Source organism: Rosa chinensis, chromosome 4 (genome assembly GCF_002994745.2).
Source record: "Rosa chinensis cultivar Old Blush chromosome 4, RchiOBHm-V2, whole genome shotgun sequence".
NCBI classification, from domain to species: Eukaryota; Viridiplantae; Streptophyta; class Magnoliopsida; order Rosales; family Rosaceae; genus Rosa; species Rosa chinensis.
In genome coordinates this window covers 34,832,264-34,849,760 of record NC_037091.1, presented here as the reverse complement: position 1 = coordinate 34,849,760, position 17,497 = coordinate 34,832,264, and the positions used below count along the sequence as shown (strand labels likewise).

Below are 17,497 nucleotides of genomic sequence, written 5' to 3'. Positions count from 1 at the left end.
AATATGGATTGATACTATTATTTAGATAACAATGGAGTATTAATTATGCAAAATTCGGATTATTACATAATAAACAAGCAACAATTCACACAACAGACTTCTTATAACACACCAAAATTTAGTTGTGTGAAATTAAATCATACAACAGTCATAGTCTAAAAACTGAAGTGGGAGGAGCGATTACACAACAGTAAAATTCAAAGGCATGTTGTCTGACGAGCTTAACCAACAACAGTTTGAAAACAAGTTTTGTTGTCTGAAGCATGCACTTGCCACGCATAGCATGGCTGCGCAGCAGCTTTGCCTAGCATCTGTCGAGGGAAGACACAACACTTATAACAAAAATATGTTGACTGTTTTTATGTCATACAACGGTGCAGCACAGTTGTGTGATTTTTCATCACACAACGCTTCGATACACAACGGAGATCGTCCAAATCACACAACGATTTTGGTCCGTTGTCTGTTAGCTTTTTTGGCCTAGTGACTCGGACAATTTTTTTTTATTTTAACCCCATTTTTGATGGGGCTCGAACACATGACCTCCTTCCAGTTTCAAATAGAATGTCATTATCTTACCATCCCACCAAACACAAGAACCCGAATACTCAGACAAGTTATAAAATTCAAATTTTAATACAGAACTTTTTATTGTTTCAAGGACAGACATTAAACATATTACTCTGGTGGCTTCATAAATCACCAAGTCTTTGAACAAAAATACAAATTCACCAAATTCTCAAGGCACAAAGAGACATTGTTGTGAGATAACTTAGAGATTCTAGGCACCTACTTATATGGCTTTCCATGAAGACAGTGGTGGAGTGTCAGAGTTCATCCAAGTACTGTTGCAGCTAGTTGGATATCTGTCGCCCTTAACAGCATCTGCGGAAGCAAAAGATTCAAGCTCGGCCATTTCTTCTGGTGTCAGTTTCACAGACAGAGCCTTAATGTTCTGGTTAAAATTCTCAATCTTGGTGGTTCCGGGTATAGGGCACACATCATTTCCTTGGTGATGAACCCAGGCCAGTGCTAGTTGAGATGGGGTGCAACCCTTCCTTGCTGCAAGATCACTTACTCGCTCAAATATTGTTTTATTATGCTCTAGGTTTTCAGCTTGGAACCTGGGCATATTCTGCAACCAACACAATACATATTTAAGCATCAAGAAATATAGATTTATCAAACCAAATGATATCCAAAGGCACTAATATGCAGATTGAACATAACTCGTACATAATACGAAAAATAATTTGGGCTTCTTCCAGATCAACTGCCGTATTTTCTTAGCACTGAAAGATATTTAGGGTTCTTGACCCAAAGCACCAAAATGAGGCAAAATTATCTCACTTACCCCAACAACAAATTTTTATTCCCATTAACCCATTTTAAACTAAATTGACATTTTTACCCTCATCTTTATATAAAAACTACATCCATGCCATTGCCCCTCTCTCCCACCGGTCACGAGAAACTCTCTCTCTCTTTCTCTGCCTCCTTCACGCTGATGGCCCAGATCCTTAGTGCCCACTGATTAACCTTGTCGCCATCATTTCCGGTCATATTGGGGACCAGATCCTTCACTTCTCTCTCTCTCTCTCTCTCTCTCTCTCTCTCTCTCTGATCAGATTGGTGAGCAGTACTACCATCATCATCTTCTCTCTCCTCCCTCTGCTCCGCCGTGTTCTTCATCGTCGTGTGTGGCTCCGCTGAAGCCGGTGATGGCCACGAAGCCACAAACTAGGTAGGGGAAGGATGAGGTGAATCTGTCTACGTTTTTTGTTTTGGCTTGCTTTGTTTTCGAAATGGTTCTGTGGCTTGCTTTATTTTCGAAATGGTTCATGACAAAGCTCACCACTCGAAAGCTAGGCAGCCAGGCTTTGATTGGCGAATCATATGCAGTGGTTGCTGGGTATGTTGGATGCAAGGGTGCCCAAATCAGAAGGAATTTTTTTTTTTTTTTTTTAATGTAATGGGAAAGAAGGAAAGGAAAAAAAAATTGAATGTCTATTGGGTCAATAAACGTCAATTGGAGGGCAATAAATGTTTTGAATTAATATAATCTCTTCATTTTTTTCTTTAATCAAAGTTTTATTTGTCTAATTCTAGGAAGATTAGTTCTCATTCCGACGACCGAAAGTTCTATTGTGGGGGATAATAGACATTTATTGGTGGGCAATAGAGGTTTATTGACCTCTAGTGGGGGGCAATAGACATCTATTAGGGGGCAATAGAGGTTTTCAAAAAATTCCTATGGGCGGTGGTCGGTGACCGGAGTCCGGTCGAGGACTCCGACAAAAGTTGGCCGGAATCTGGCAAAGGTTGGCCGAATTCCCTCGACCGGTGACCGGAATACAGCGATCAGTAATCGGCTCTGGCGAAGTCTCCCTTGGTTTCTCTCTCTTCCATTTTTTTTCTCTCTCTCTCTAAGTAATAAAGGGGTAAGTGTAAAATGATATTAAAAAAAGGGTGATTCTAGTTGGACCTCCAAATTTGATATTTGGACCTCTCATACTTCGTACACCTCTAATTGACTTTTTAGAATACTTGAAAAGCTAAGTATACCTCCTTATTTTTACCAAAACACCCTTGAATATGAGATACAACAATTTGTTGCTCTACTTTTTATCTCTATCTTCAACCATGAGAAGAAAAATGAATTAAAATCACAAGATATTGCTATCTTATGAGTATGTCTCTCCTCCACCAAAATTAATCAAAGGTTGTCGATCTTGATATGTTGCTGAAATCTTTTTGAATTTTCTAAAAGAAGGATTTCAAGAGTTTTGGGTTGGAAAATCAAGTAATAACTATATCATAATATTCAATGATTTTCAACGGAAATCAAATTATTTTGAATTTATTTTTGTATTAAATGATGGGCCATGTATACAAATTATTATTTTTACTTCATTATTGTAGGTAAATTATAAAATTATATGGCAATATAAGGAAATTTCGGAAGAAATAAAAAAATAATTTAATTAAATGTATATTTAGGGAGGTAAGAAGAGTTTTTTTTTCCCCCATTTTTCTCTATTTGTCCTTATTTGTCTTTTCATATGACTTGACAAAGTTTATTAATAATTAAAAAAAGTTGGAGGTCAAACTAGAACCACCCTTAAAAAAATTAAAAAAGAAAAAAAATTAGGGAAGACCTCCTTAGAGTGTTTTGGATAAGAAGGAATTAAAAATAAAACTTAATGAGGTAAGTGAGAAAAAAATATCTGAAAATAAAGTAAATGGACAAAAACCCTAAGAATTATAATAAGCTTCTTATGATTACGATCATAGCATGGCACTCCTTTTGTTGGGTAAGCATGACAGTGCACTTTGACTTGTCAAATAATCAATTAGCGGGGTGACTCCAAAACTATAGTTACGCTGTGCGGTGAGAGCTACTAGGCTACCTGACTAATCAATAATATCTATACTTTCTCAAAAGTGTCGGAGTTAAAATTGAAAGGGCAAAAATGATTTGTCCTAAATCAAATTTGCAATACCCCCTCTCAGAAACCACAGCTCAAAACATATTATGAATACTTATTAAATTTAATCACGTAGTGATCCTCTCGAGAGTGATCGATACATTAAGACTTGGATACTGGAATTACAATAGACTACTGAATGAAGTCAACCAGGACACACAAACACAGATTACTAAAGGCCAACTACAAACATAGGATTTAAGAACTTTCATGGAGATAGAAGGACGAGACATGGGATCAGCTATATAATTAAGTTTATCATCTAATGCACATGCATATCACAAGTAATATTTGTGTAACCAACCTTTCGAGCATCATCATTGGGAAGATTTTCGATGAAATTTGCCCCCGATGATAAGAATCCTCTTCCTAGAGGACTGTATGCAACAATGCCAATGCCAAGTTCCCTGAGAAATTTGGGACAGTAATATCAATGAATTGCTAGCAACGTACTCTATAATAATCTAGGTAGCTCCGTCAAGCCTTACCGACAAGTAGGGATTATTTCTTCCTCTACATCTCTTGACCACAAGGACCACTCCAGCTGCACAGCAGTTATTGGATGAACAGCATGGGCTCTTCTTATTGTTGAAGCTGACGCCTCAGACAGACCGATGTACTTTATTTTACCCTCTTCAATTAGCTTCTTGAGCTCCCCCACCTACACAAAGACAAAATAAAGGAATAAAAGAAAATGAGAGCTTGCTCAAAATAACAGACTTACGTATCGCAATAACAAAAGATTAATATATAGTCTAGTAGGGAAGATGCATAAGCTACAAGATAATACAGAACATTATGTGATTTAAAAAATTTGGAAATGATATACACTGAAAATGATGACAGAATGTAGTGGCTTTTGTGTTTAACAAATGGTAGTTCACAAAATCTTTTCCATATAGATTAAAGATTATAAATTTCTGGACTAGTACTGTAGACTTGTACTAAAGGTTGCAACTCTAATCAACATATACTTCTATTCATAGGTGTCGTGTCATAATGTATTTAAATTTCCCTTATACATAGGGCATAACATAAGTCATATACATATGGGGATGATAACACAAGCGACTACACATATGAATAAGATAACAGAAGCAAACTAGGTATATGCCCAAGATAGCATGAACATAGCAAATGGAAGCTCAAAAACTGTGCACATTTGATTTAAAATTCAGAATTAAAAATGATCTGCAGTTTAGTCATAATCTCAACTAAAAGAGGCAATCACATTAATTACCATTCTCCTGCTGTATAATAGTGCATAAATCATATATACACGAGGAAGGAGGAGGAGCTTGGAGTAAATATGCATGGGTCAATCAAAGATGCAACGGTTTGATGGGCTCACTAAGAATATTTATAGAATCAATGCCTTGGATACTAAAAGCAACTTTTCATCAACCAAAAAAATTTGGCAGCCTAGAGATGATTTGTAAATCAGTGACTGTCAAGATAACAGAGAATCACACATCTTTACACAAACAGTGTGTAATGATTCGAAAGATGGGACTATTTCCTCATCACTTGACGGAATGCAACTAAAGCAAGATTTGTGAAGGCCCATTTACACTCAGCACTGACAACCTCTTCAAACTTGATCAATTCAATACGAAGCAGCTGAGGCTAATTAAAAAAAGAGTATCTAGTAGTGGTCAAGCCCCTAGTTCCATTAGGAAAACCACAAACTAGAGGAAATTAAGTAACTAATTACATCTATGAATTAAAATGACTGCATGCAGCGATATTGAACAGAAAACAGAAGAGATCAAACCGTGACTTCAATGGGGACACGGGTGTCAATCCTAATCTGATAACAGAGATCAACAGAAGCAACACCAAGGCGTTTCAAGCTTCCTTCACAAGCAGCTCTCACATATGCCGGGTCGCCTTGAACCTCCATTTTGTTGTCCGCAAACCTGATACCGAATTTGGTGGCCAGTTCAACCTTGTCTCTCACCCCTCCACTCAAAGCCTGGTCCATCAATTTAATGAAATCCAAACAATCTCATATAAATAGTAATCGATTACAAGAGTGAAGGACATACCTTGCCGAGGAGAATTTCGTTGGTGTGGGGACCGTACAGGTCGGCGGTGTCGAGGAAGGTGACGCCGGAGTCGATGGCGTGGTGGATGAGCTTGATCATGTCGGGTTCGGGCTTCGGGGAGCCATAGAAGGCAGACATGCCCATGCAGCCCAGTCCTTGTGCTGAGACCTCCAGGCCTTGTGACCCGAGCTTCATCCTCCTCATGCTCGCCATAAATGCTATGTGTTAATTGTCTCTGTGAGTGAGTGAGCAGAAGCAGAGAGTAGCAGAGCTAGTGAAGGAAGGTGCTTGGGTGAGTTAGATATAAGTTTGTTTGGTGGTGGTGGTGGTGGTGGTGTCAGCAGTGGGGTGATGGGTGAAGAAGAAGAAGAGCAGAATGGAGCGAGGGGATGGCGTAAGAGCGTACGTCAGAGTGACCAACAGAGATTCACCATTGACCAAACGGAAGCCAAACAAAGGACGCCAGTTGCGACTACCAGAAAAACCCCCATCACACACACGGATGATGGGGCCTTTGTTTTATAGCCATGTATATTGCCATTGCCCCAGGAATTTGGGAATCCAGGGATCTAGTTGGGATTACTATATCCAGACGGTGGCGACTATCCCCTCTTTCGGAAGATCTCAGCGTTCCTCTCTTTTGAAAAAGGTACTATACTATTACAAAAGAAAAAGGAAACAATCCTTGAGAATAATCCAACTTTTTCTGGTTGGGAATCCCTGGTGTTAAGTTTATACACAAACGAATGGCGGGGTTTTGGCAAAATGTCTCCGAGGAACAATTAATATATGGTCAGTACATGAACTTGTAAGACTAAACGGTTCGACGCTCGCGCGCGCATTTCGTAACTTCTTGTGTGATTTCTGGGAAATACATAATGAAAGACTTGGGTGGGTGCGCATTGCGTAACTTCTTGTGAGTCAAGTCATCACCAAAGTAATAACACAAAAAAAGTCATCACCAAAGTCTGCTAGCAATTTCCGCGTGGCAACGAAAGTTCTAATAGAAACTTTTGCAGAGGAATTGATTATGATGACGTGAGAGAGAAAGCAACTGGTGACGTTATAAAAAGGGAAGAAATTAGTGTGAATGAGCTAAAGGGTTTATATGTGTTGGGCAAAATTTCTATCATAAGATTATACATATACATATATATATATATATATATATATATATGTATGCACATATATATATATATATATATATATATATCTGTGTGTAGTTCTTCTCTGTTAAGGAGGTCCTTAAATATTAGATTTTCTTGATAAACTCTCTTTTTGATCACATATCCATATCTGGACTGTTCAATTTTTAGATCCTAACGTATAAATCACTTCTGAAAATTTTCAGCTAAATTGATGATTTTTAAGGTATCAAACCAGAGTAAATCAACAAACGAACCCAATCTGTCTAATTTGAACAGTTCGTGTTTATAATTGTAAATCGCAGTTATAAATGCCTTAACAATTATAAATTTAGCTTAAAATTTGCAGAAGTGATCCACTCATATAGACTTAAAAACTGAATGGTTGAGATGTGGATATGTGATAAAAAAAAAGTGAGTCTAATGAGCGCTCCCTTAAAATTGCCTAAAAAAAGAATCTCTCACTAGAATGGCTCTGCATGTGTATATTTTCCCTATTAATAAATTATCTCTTTCAGTTACACGGGAATAATTATTTAAAAAAGATGTGTGCCTTTGGTGTGGTGGAAAGACAGTGACTTCCTATTTCATGAATTCGAGCTGCATCAATGGTAGGAAATGGTGGGTTTAGGGATGACAAAAATCCCCAGCAGAGCGGAGCTCCATTGAATACCCGCCCCTAATGGGGGGTGAATTCAGGGACAAATGGGGAGTGGGGATGGGGCGGGGATGGTATTGTGATCCTCATCCCCAAACTCGCCCCAATAATATATACATATATTTAACATATATATATTTTAAATTTTTTTTGTAATATAAATCACAAATATATATATTTATTACTTTACTTTAACGGCTACACTTTTACTTTAATGGTGTTTTGATTTTTGCATCACTGAATTATGATTTATAAATTTAATTATGTTTTAAATTTATTTGTTGTAGATTTTGATTTTAAAAAAAACAATATGAGAAAAAAATTATTTTATTTATTAAATTCTTATTGGGGATTTAGGGCGGGTTTGGAGGCTTAGTTCCCAGTAGGGATGAGGTTGGGGAATCCCCAATATATTTTTATTGGGAATTGGGGCAGGGAATGAGGTAGAGAATGACCCCGAAGATGAGGATGGTATTGTGATCCCCATCCCCAACCCGCCTCATTGCCATCCCTAGGTGGGTTTAAAAAAATATCATTTAGGATTTTTTTTTGAATAAATCATTTAAGATTTTTTAGTAAATAAAATTATTTAAATAAGTATTTTCATCAAACTACTCTTGTATAGATTTAGGGATGGCAAAAACCCCGAGCAAGTTAATGGGCAGAGAAACGGGCCTAATCGGGTAAGGAAGATCATTTATTCCAGTCAAAATGATAATTTATTCGGTCAAATCTTCCGGCTAATAAAATGATATTCTTAACCTTAATTGTCATTTTTAACTAGATATTATATTTCGATACTTTTTTTGTTTTTGAATATTAAATTCATGTAATTGTTTGCCAGCGTGCCACGCGTTTTAGAAAAGTCTAGTATGGAATCAATCCACTTATACGTAGGGATGGCAATGGGGCGGGTTGGGGATGGGGATCACAATACCATCCCCATCCCCGAGGTCATTTTCTACCTCCATCCCCATCCCAATCCCCAATAAAAATATGTTGGGGATTCCCCATCTCCATCCCCATTGGGGACTAAGCCTCCAAACCCGCCCCAAATCCCCAATAAGAATTTAATAAATAAAATAATTTTTTCTCATATTGTCTTTTTTAAAATCAAAATCTACAACAAATAAATTTAAAATATGATTAAATTCATAAATCATAATTCAGTGAGTGCAAAAGTCAAAACACCATTAAAGTAAAACTGTAGCTATTAAAGTAAAGTAGTAAATGTATATATTTGTGATTTATATTATAAAAAATAAATTAAAATATATATAAGTTAAATATATGTATATATTATTGGGGCGGGTTTGGGGATGGGGATCACAATATCATCCCCGCCCCATCCCCAATCTTAGATAGCGGAGATTGGGGATCCCCATCCCCATTCCCCATTTGTCCCCGAATTCTCCCCCCATTAGGGGCGGGTATCCAATGGAGCTCCGCCCCGCTGGGGATTTTTGCCATCCCTACTTATACGGCAGTAGAACTTTCCGACATGCTTCTTCACCGTTTCTATCCTGATAGAATTTAATTTTTTTTTTTTTAATATATGAGAAAATCGATATAACAGCTACCACCAAAAGGGTAGCTGATATTTCTGTTACATCTCTTTGTAGGCATTACAATTTTGCATCCCGCAAATTATAAAGCAAATAATTTTCCTCTCTCTGTCCTCAAACTCTCAAAGGTACATTCTGATCTTCACTGTTTCTATTTCCTTACTCAGCAAAGTGATTTCAATTTCAATTTTTGGTGAATTTATATTTTGTTGTTCTGAATTTATCCCAAAATTATATTTTTCTGTTGTTATCCTTGTTGTGTGTGGATTTCATTTTCTTGATACAAGCATCCGTAGGTATTCCTTGTGTACTTGTGTGTTTGTCTCTTTAATTAGTTAATTAATTTAATTATGTGATGTTCCAACTTGTTTCAGCTTTTCGATAGAGTTGATGATTTACTAGATTGAAATCGTACGTAGTGATGGCAAATGGGGAAGATCATAGTAGTGCTAATCATACTTCGATTCTTATGGAAGAGAAATCGGACATTCTTAACACATTGAAAGCCACCATGAGTGCAAAGCTTCGTCCTGATTCACCCATGTTTCCAACAAGCTGCATCTTCAGAGTTCCCCAGCTGCTTCGGAGACATAACGAGGAGGCATATCAACCTTTTATAGTGTCAATTGGACCCCTTCACCGAGGAGGCGAACAATTTCAATCCATAGAAATTGTGAAACAATGGTATTTATATAACCTTCTCTCAAGCATGAATATAAGTTTGCAAATATTCATTGACCGTATTGATAAGTTTTTAGAACAAAGAAAAGAGGGCATTATTGATCGGTTTGAGCAACACGCGCGGAGTTTTTATGCAGAACCACTTCATCATATTAACCGGAATGACTTCATAGAAATGATGATCCTTGATGGTTGCTTCTTGATACAACTATTTCGGAATTTTATTCACGGTGAAATCAAGAAGGGTAAAATCCTCAAATGGTACCCGAACCATTACGAAATGCACTTTTTGGTACCTACAAATTTTCAGGGAGTCTAGTAGTACCTGTAGTATCTCACCGTTAACCCTTTCAGTACTTCCGTCAGTTATTCCGTTAAAGTAGGGATAAAATCGTAAAAACTATATTTTTTATATTTTTTTTTACAAATTTTTTATAAAACTAAATTAAACTTGGTTTAAAAAAAAAAAAAAAAAAGAGCTAGAATTGAATTTAATTAGTGAATATCTACATTTACCATTTACTTACTACTTCCATTGGTTAATCCTATTAATTGTTTGCGAAAAAATTATCTCATTAGTTGACCAAAATATTAATTTTTATAAAAAATAACTAAACACAAACAAAATACTTAAATTAATTACCCCAAGTAACCTGAGAATAGGGAAGAACGGATTGGGTATTATTTTTATTTTTTATGTGTCAAATTACTTTTTAATTATAGACCTTCAATATATTATAATACTATAATTCTAGATATGAATGAAAATACTATTTTACCCTTGTTATTTTACTCACATATTTCACCCTTGTTTAACGGAATAATGGACGGAGGTACCATAGGGGCTAACGGAGGAATAGTGCAGGTACCACTAGACTCTCTAAAAATTTATAGGTACTATAAAGTGCATTTCGCGATAATTCGGGTACCATTTGAGGATTTTACCCAATCAAGAATATTAACATTAATGACCCAATATTCAACATGGATTGCATGTTCCAACATATATGCCATGACCTTTTGCTGCTAGAAAATCAAATTCCTTGGTTTGTTCTCGAGTGTTTATATGCCATTACCCGCAAGAGTTACCCTCATGACCCCTCCCTCCAGATACTAATGCTCACCGTCTTCACCTCACAACCGCCATTAGCACATAGTTGCAAGTTCTATGCAGGCTATCTTCTTGATCGAAATGATCATGATGATGATGAGATGATTTTGCACATACTTGATCTGATAAGAACTTCCATAGTTTTCCCATTCAAAGAATTTGTACCTTCCGATACAAAATACAAGAAATGTCTCTGGATCAAGAAAAAACCAAACAAAAAATATGGGTCAGAAATTCCTCCTGCTGCTACTCTGTCACAGGCAGGAATTAAATTTGAAAGTGGCCTCCCTTGATAGCGAAAGCATGATGAACATACAATTCAAGCGCGGAGTTCTTACCATTCCACATCTAGAAATTGGAGAACTGACCGAGCCATTGTTCAGGAACCTTATTGCGTTTGAGGCTTTGAGCAATGCTACCAATCTATCATGGTCGTTCTCATCACATAACTTCTTATGCTGTCTTAATGGATAAACTCCTCGGTTCGAGCAGGGATATGGAGTTTCTTTGTGAGAAGAGAATAATAGGTAACTGGCTTAGCGCTGAGGATGGTTCTCAGTTTTTCAACAAGCTTCGCAATGACACCTTGCTTCTTCTATGATGAACTCTGTGCTGAAGTGAATAGATACTATGAAGTTACATGGAACAAGTGGCTAGAAAAGTTGAAGAGTGAGTATTTTGCTAACCCATGGACAGTTATTTCATTGATTGCAGCAAGTATCCTTCTCGGTCTCACCATAGTGCAGACTTTTGGAATTAATATCTACTTTTAGCTTAATGTCCTAAGTAGGACTGTCAATGGGTCATGTCGGGTTGGGTTCGTGTTGGGTCAAAGTATTTGTCGAGTCGCAAGAGACAAACCTAAACTCAATCCATTTAATAATCGTGTCAAAAATTTAAACTCAAACCCAACCTATTTATTAAACGGGTTACCCGTTTCCAACCCGCTTAACCTATTTAATAAATAGGTCATGTCGTGTTAGACAAAATGACCAATTTAAAGGTTAACAATGCGACCCATTTAACTAAATTCGCTAAAAACTCTACAAGACGAAGAATATAAATAATTATATATAATTCATAAATAATTAAATCCAACAATTATAAAGCAAAATATTTCAAATTGTCTAATCCTATGATCAAATACTCTCAATGTCCAAAATTTCAAGAAGAAGTATAGCATAATCGGGTTATACGGGTTCACTTTGTGTTGGCGGGTTGACCCGTGGTTGACCCATTTATTAAATGGGTCATGGCGGGTTGACCCACGACTGACCCGCCTTTTAATAGTGCGGGTTTCGAGTCATGTTATCGGGTTGTGTCGGAATTGACAGCTCTAGTCCTAAGTGTGTTACATTCTCCTGGTATTATTGTGTAACAAGCAAACAAAATCTAATTGTTTAGCATCATTAGTCCTTATGTTCAAACATGTTGTTGTTCTTTTTTTTTTTTTTTTTTTTTTTCCCTGCCCTCCCTGTTCTGAGGGCTCTTGGTATGGGTTGCCATTTTCTTTGTTCCTTTGTTGTTTTTGTTATGGAAGTTCTGTTGCCAAAAAAGAAAAAAGAAAAAAAACCTAAGTGTTAAAAAAAATTATTTTTTGAAATGGGGCTGATGCGGTTGCCCTCAAGCCTTGATTAATGAAATTACAGAATACAAGTGTTTAATTTTGTTGGTCACAAATTAAAGTATCAATTATTGATTCATGGCCTCATTTAGGCTTACTCCATTGCTTCCTTTTATCATTTTTATTCAAATACAGTACCTAAATTTCTTTAAACATATCTTTAGAGAATCAAATTTTGTAGCAGATGCCATAGTAAACCTAGATTATAAGATTAGTGTCAGTGCCTCTTGGATAGACAAGATTTCAAGTGAGGCCTCAAGTGCCTTGTTATTTGACAATGTAAAGTGTGGTTGTGGGAGATGGGTGGTTGATTCATGTATGAGCATTGATGAAGTAAGTCTAGAGACTTCTATCAATGCATGGTATAAATAGATGAAGCTTGTGTAGAGGCGAGCAAGGAGAGGTAAAGAGCAACTCTAAGGGTCTTCGTGTATAGAAGCAAAGTGAGTTGTGTTCAAGAGTGTGAATAGCTCCTGGGGTAGAGTGATCTTCTACGTTGAGAGAGGGTGTACAAAAGGTATCCTATTGGATACAAGGGCTTGGGTTGGGCATAAACTTGAGTGATATAATCTTGTATTTGTGAAATTATCTAATTAGTGAAGGTGAAACTCTCAGAGGACGTAGGCAAGGATATTGGTCGAACCTCGTTAAATCTTGTTGTCTTCTTGGCTTGGTTATTTCTTCTTTCTATCTCTATTTCTATTACTTGCGTGGCTTGGTTAAATTCCCTAACATTATCCACTTCATCCACAAGTTTCTGCACTGCAGCAAATGATGTACACAAAATTTGGAGTGCTCTACATAATATTGAATGCAATGAGTTGCAATCTTCATGTGGGGACAATATTATGTTCTACTAGCATAATATAGTAGAACAAATCATGTCTATAATCATAAGGCCATCATTATTAGGCTATTATAAAGTTCTATAGTTGCTCAATGGATTCAAATACACCAAACAATTTTAGTTAGAATCTTATCAAGAATGATGGATTTAAAGGGGTTTGAATGATCACTGAACTCATGTTTTTCTTCCATGTCTCCATTGCAAATTATCAGATGTAAAATTTTCCCCAAAGATGGATCTAAAGGTTCTTGTTCTGCCATGATTGAACTTCAAAGCATCACATTAGAGAGATAAAATGAATAAGCTAGAATGATTCCTGCATTTACTAACACATAAATGAATTGGAATGATTCCGGGTAAAAGTATTCCTATCACTACAAAAAAAAATTCAATTGGCCACGGCGCCAAACCGTCGCCAAAAGCCAAATTGCCGTCGCAAAAGACCAATGGCGACGGCTAGGCGACGGCAAAATTGCCAATGTCGTTGGTGGCGTCGCCATTGCTATTTGCGACGGCAATTACGTCGTTGCATGAATTTTGGCGACGGTATTTACGCCGTCGCATGATTTTTGGTGACGGCATAATGACGACGCCATTAGCAATTTTGCCGTCGCCAAAGGTCATTGGCGACAGCAACATTGTCGTCGCAAAAGTGCATATTTTTTATTAAAAAAAAAACCTGGCATGCAATTTTGCATACCAGATTTTCTTTTTTTGAGCAAAAGAAGCCATATAAATCATAAATTTCATATGTTTTTTCACATTATTTCTATACATTTCATACAACTTCACCAATCTTGAAAAATACAAAAACATTCAAAAATTGAAATACAGAATACTGATGCCCGATAGGCTAAGTATCATGACCTACATACTCTGAGCTATTGAGGTGATTGAAAAGCTTCTTTGCCTTGATGAGCCATATCCAATTGCTAACTCATAAACCTTGGATGTTGCAGCAGCCGATACTTGATAGGACTCATTGTTTTGACAAATCCCCTTGATTAATGCATCTTGTCCCAGAACATATCCCTTGGCAACCATTGTTTTGACAACTTCCGCAGCAACAATTACTGCCAGAGCTAGAAATGAACTAACTTGTGTGAATAGCCTGCAATTTTATGTAAATCATGTCAAGCTATAGAACATTGTACCACTAGGCAATAATCAGAATTCAAGCTAGATGATTGAATGTTCTTTCATGTTAAAGTTAATATAAGACAAACAGAAGAAAGCTTTAACACCTATCAGCAGTAACCATGGTTTGTATGTGATCCCCAAGCTCCCTTCAACTCATATGTCCTTCATAGACCATAAAATATTCCTGCACATTTTTGAAGAAACCAAAACAAAGTCAGCCAAGCAAAGCCAAATTACTCTCTTTAAGCTGACTTTACACCAAACATAATATCTAGAAAGAATAATTAAGTAAATAGCAGAGCTACACTTATGAAATACACTGGACAAAGTAAAGAGTTATAAGAAACTTTTTAAAGAATCTGACCACAAGTCTTAAGAGTAACTATTGCATCATAAAATGAAACAGAATTGAGCAGACAAACCAATCCTTTATGCCACAAATATATAACTAATTACAGAAGCCCTAATAAATAACCTAGTGGTTTATGATGGCCAATGATCATTGAAATCAAGGCACGAAGCAAAATTAAGGTAACACTTTGAAGTTGTAGTAATGTCCTTGTGATTCAGGATTATCATGAATCTCTGTTGTTCAATATAGACAGTGAATCAATCAGTGTTCATAGCTTTGGAATCGTAGATATTATTTCTATCAATAATAGTTTTATATAGGTTTCATTCAACTCTTTTGACTAGATAGTCCAATTACACAATTCACATAAAGAAATTCCAATGATAGCTTTTGGATTTGATCACACACATAACACTCTTGGTGGCATAGTTATGAAGCCATATAGCAAACTAATGCTAACATTTAATGCACAAGGCAAGCAAACTTGTAGTAGAAGCTGGACTCCCAGTACTGGTTATTTTGAAGGGTTAGTAGTATAGAGAACTAGCATAGTGCATAAAAATGAAAAAAAAATCAGCAAATACTCAAATAAAATGCAAAATGTAGTCATATCTTTCAGTAGCCCGTACATAGTACATATCTTTCAGTAGCCCGTACATAGTGCATTACCATTTACATTAAGATTCTCATCAAAGCATACTCAAATAAAATGCAAAGTGTAGTCATTAAACTACAACACCTATTTCAATTAGTGGGATGATCTCACACAGAGAGAGAGAGAGAGAGAGAGAGAGAGAGAGAGAGAGAGAGAGAGAGAGAGTAAGTACCTGTAACTCGTTGTAGAAAGTTATGGGTGATGAACTGGAGCATTTCTGATTGCGTCGCGATCTAATTTGAATTTGTACTTAAGGCACTGGTATTTCTCATAACCAAAAGAATAAGGAACTAGCAAAACACAGATTAACAAAAAAGTGAATACAAAAATCTAATGCAGATGGAGGGAGAGAGATATGAATTGCAAGATCAGAAGAACTTTAGATCTACCTGCCCAAAGAAACAACAGATTGGAATATAAGCAAAATAGCAAAGAATTTGCATTACAATTGAAAATATAATACACTCTCAGAACAAATTGGCACTGAGATAATATGCACTTGCCCAGAAGCTGCTAGCCCTAAATCAAATCGAAGCCATAGAAACCAATATATAAAACTATAAAAAAAGTAATAATAACAACAAAAATCAGAAAGCAAATCTAATGTCCAAATGTTGTACGCATAGGATTCTTCTAGTTAGGTAATTCCAGAAGAATAACATAGTTGCAATACAATTGGAGAGCTCCTCACAACCTAGTCCATATCCTAGGCTATTTTATGTTTATAGGTGAAGTACAAAAATTACAAATGAATATAATTGGAGAGCTCCTCCCAACCTAGTCCATCCTTCAGATTAATTTTAATCATCTTACGAAAACCATTGCAAAGGATTAAACCAATTAAGGGAGAGCAAAATTTGAACAGAAACCAAGTTGATTACAACCAGACCCTCTTCCGATTATCTGCACAAATCCTCAATACCCTAAAACAAATTGATTACAATTAATATTTCAACCTATAGAGACTTCGGTGCTTATACCCACTACCATTACCCAATTGAATATCAATCAAGGTTCAATAAGGCATAACCCAAATCCCTCAAACAGTCACCCAATTGATGATTGAACCCTAAAATAATCCTAAAATTCCAATAATCAAGCAAAAAACAAAACTGAAATTACAAGATACTTATAATATGCAATAGAAGATTCAAGCTGCAAAACTCCCAGGAGCCATTGCTACAAAATTAAGCTACCAAGTTAGCCAAAGCTGTAGAACTTTGACTAACATGGATCTGGGATTTAATTTGGAAACTAAAATGCACAACATTAATGGCAAAGTTGTAAAGTTCAACAACAAAGGCATGGAATCTAAATAAGAAATTACTGATAAAGAATTTATCTGGGCAAATTGAGATGTTGATTGAAAACTTTACCTTCGTTGCAGGAAGTTCATAATCTTGGATACCAATGCTCTGCAATGAGAATAGAAAAGTGCCCTTATTTGCATTTGACCTAAAGTAGGGTTGTATTTAGGACACGACAATTTCTGCCAGAGAAGAGAAGGCATAGATGAAAACAATATTGATCCAAAGAGCTACTACAAACAATTCTCCAGTATGAATGGTGACTCACCTGGTGATGTGGAAGGTTGTAGTGACTCACTTGCTGATCTGGGCAGTCCAACACTAGATAAAATATAAGCACCAAAAGAAACAAAGCCTACTGCAAAACAAGCCTGCTCTGAAACCAGACAAGCTCACAACCATTCTGAACTCTGAACTCTGGAGAGATACCTCAAGCCTCTATGCACCATGAGCAAAAGACAAAGACAAGGTCTGAGAAATTGTACAAGACAAACGTTGCACAATTGATAGCCACACAAGTGTCTCAAGCACATAATTCATACAAATTGCATGTATAGTAATAGCTACTGGGCTTTTCAGCTATCTAGCTAACTATATAAATAGCAGGACATCTGTAAATCAAAAACAAGAAATTAAATCAATGAAGAACGGTTTCCCTCATACTTCTTTACAGTTTTGATCATTTTATCATGGTATCGGATGCCATTGCCTAGCAGCCAAACATAATCAAATCTTCTTCTTTTATGTCCTGCTTCCTCTCCCACTTCAATTTTTCTTCTCAATCTTCCCCATCCTCTTTTATCTTTCTCCTCGTTCAAATTTCAATTACTCCAGTCTACAATCTGTTCTTCTTTGCCTTCCTTTCCTTTGGTTTAT

General features: G+C 36.5%; 1 protein-coding gene and 1 long non-coding RNA gene across 3 annotated transcripts; both read right to left on the bottom strand.

Moving 5' to 3' along the window:
* Positions 1-616: 616 nt before the first annotated feature.
* On the bottom strand, positions 617-5,759 carry LOC112198197 (probable aldo-keto reductase 2). Its single transcript, XM_024339280.2, has 5 exons — positions 5,537-5,759; positions 5,263-5,463; positions 3,977-4,149; positions 3,793-3,895; positions 617-1,135 (listed from the first exon to the last, which is right to left on the bottom strand). Exons 1-5 carry the CDS (start codon positions 5,747-5,749, stop codon positions 794-796), a joined length of 1,032 nt encoding a protein of 343 aa, XP_024195048.1. The 5' UTR covers positions 5,750-5,759; the 3' UTR covers positions 617-793.
* Positions 5,760-13,962: 8,203 nt separating this feature from the next.
* LOC112198209 lies at positions 13,963-17,160 on the bottom strand. 2 transcript variants are annotated; one of them, XR_002935900.2, is made up of 5 exons: positions 16,890-17,160; positions 16,691-16,803; positions 15,487-15,604; positions 14,412-14,491; positions 13,963-14,278 (listed from the first exon to the last, which is right to left on the bottom strand). It is a non-coding gene; the product is annotated as an uncharacterized LOC112198209 (long non-coding RNA). The 2 variants fall into 2 exon arrangements; XR_005809826.1 differs by having other exon boundaries at positions 16,691-16,729.
* Between the last annotated feature and the right edge of the window lie 337 nt (positions 17,161-17,497).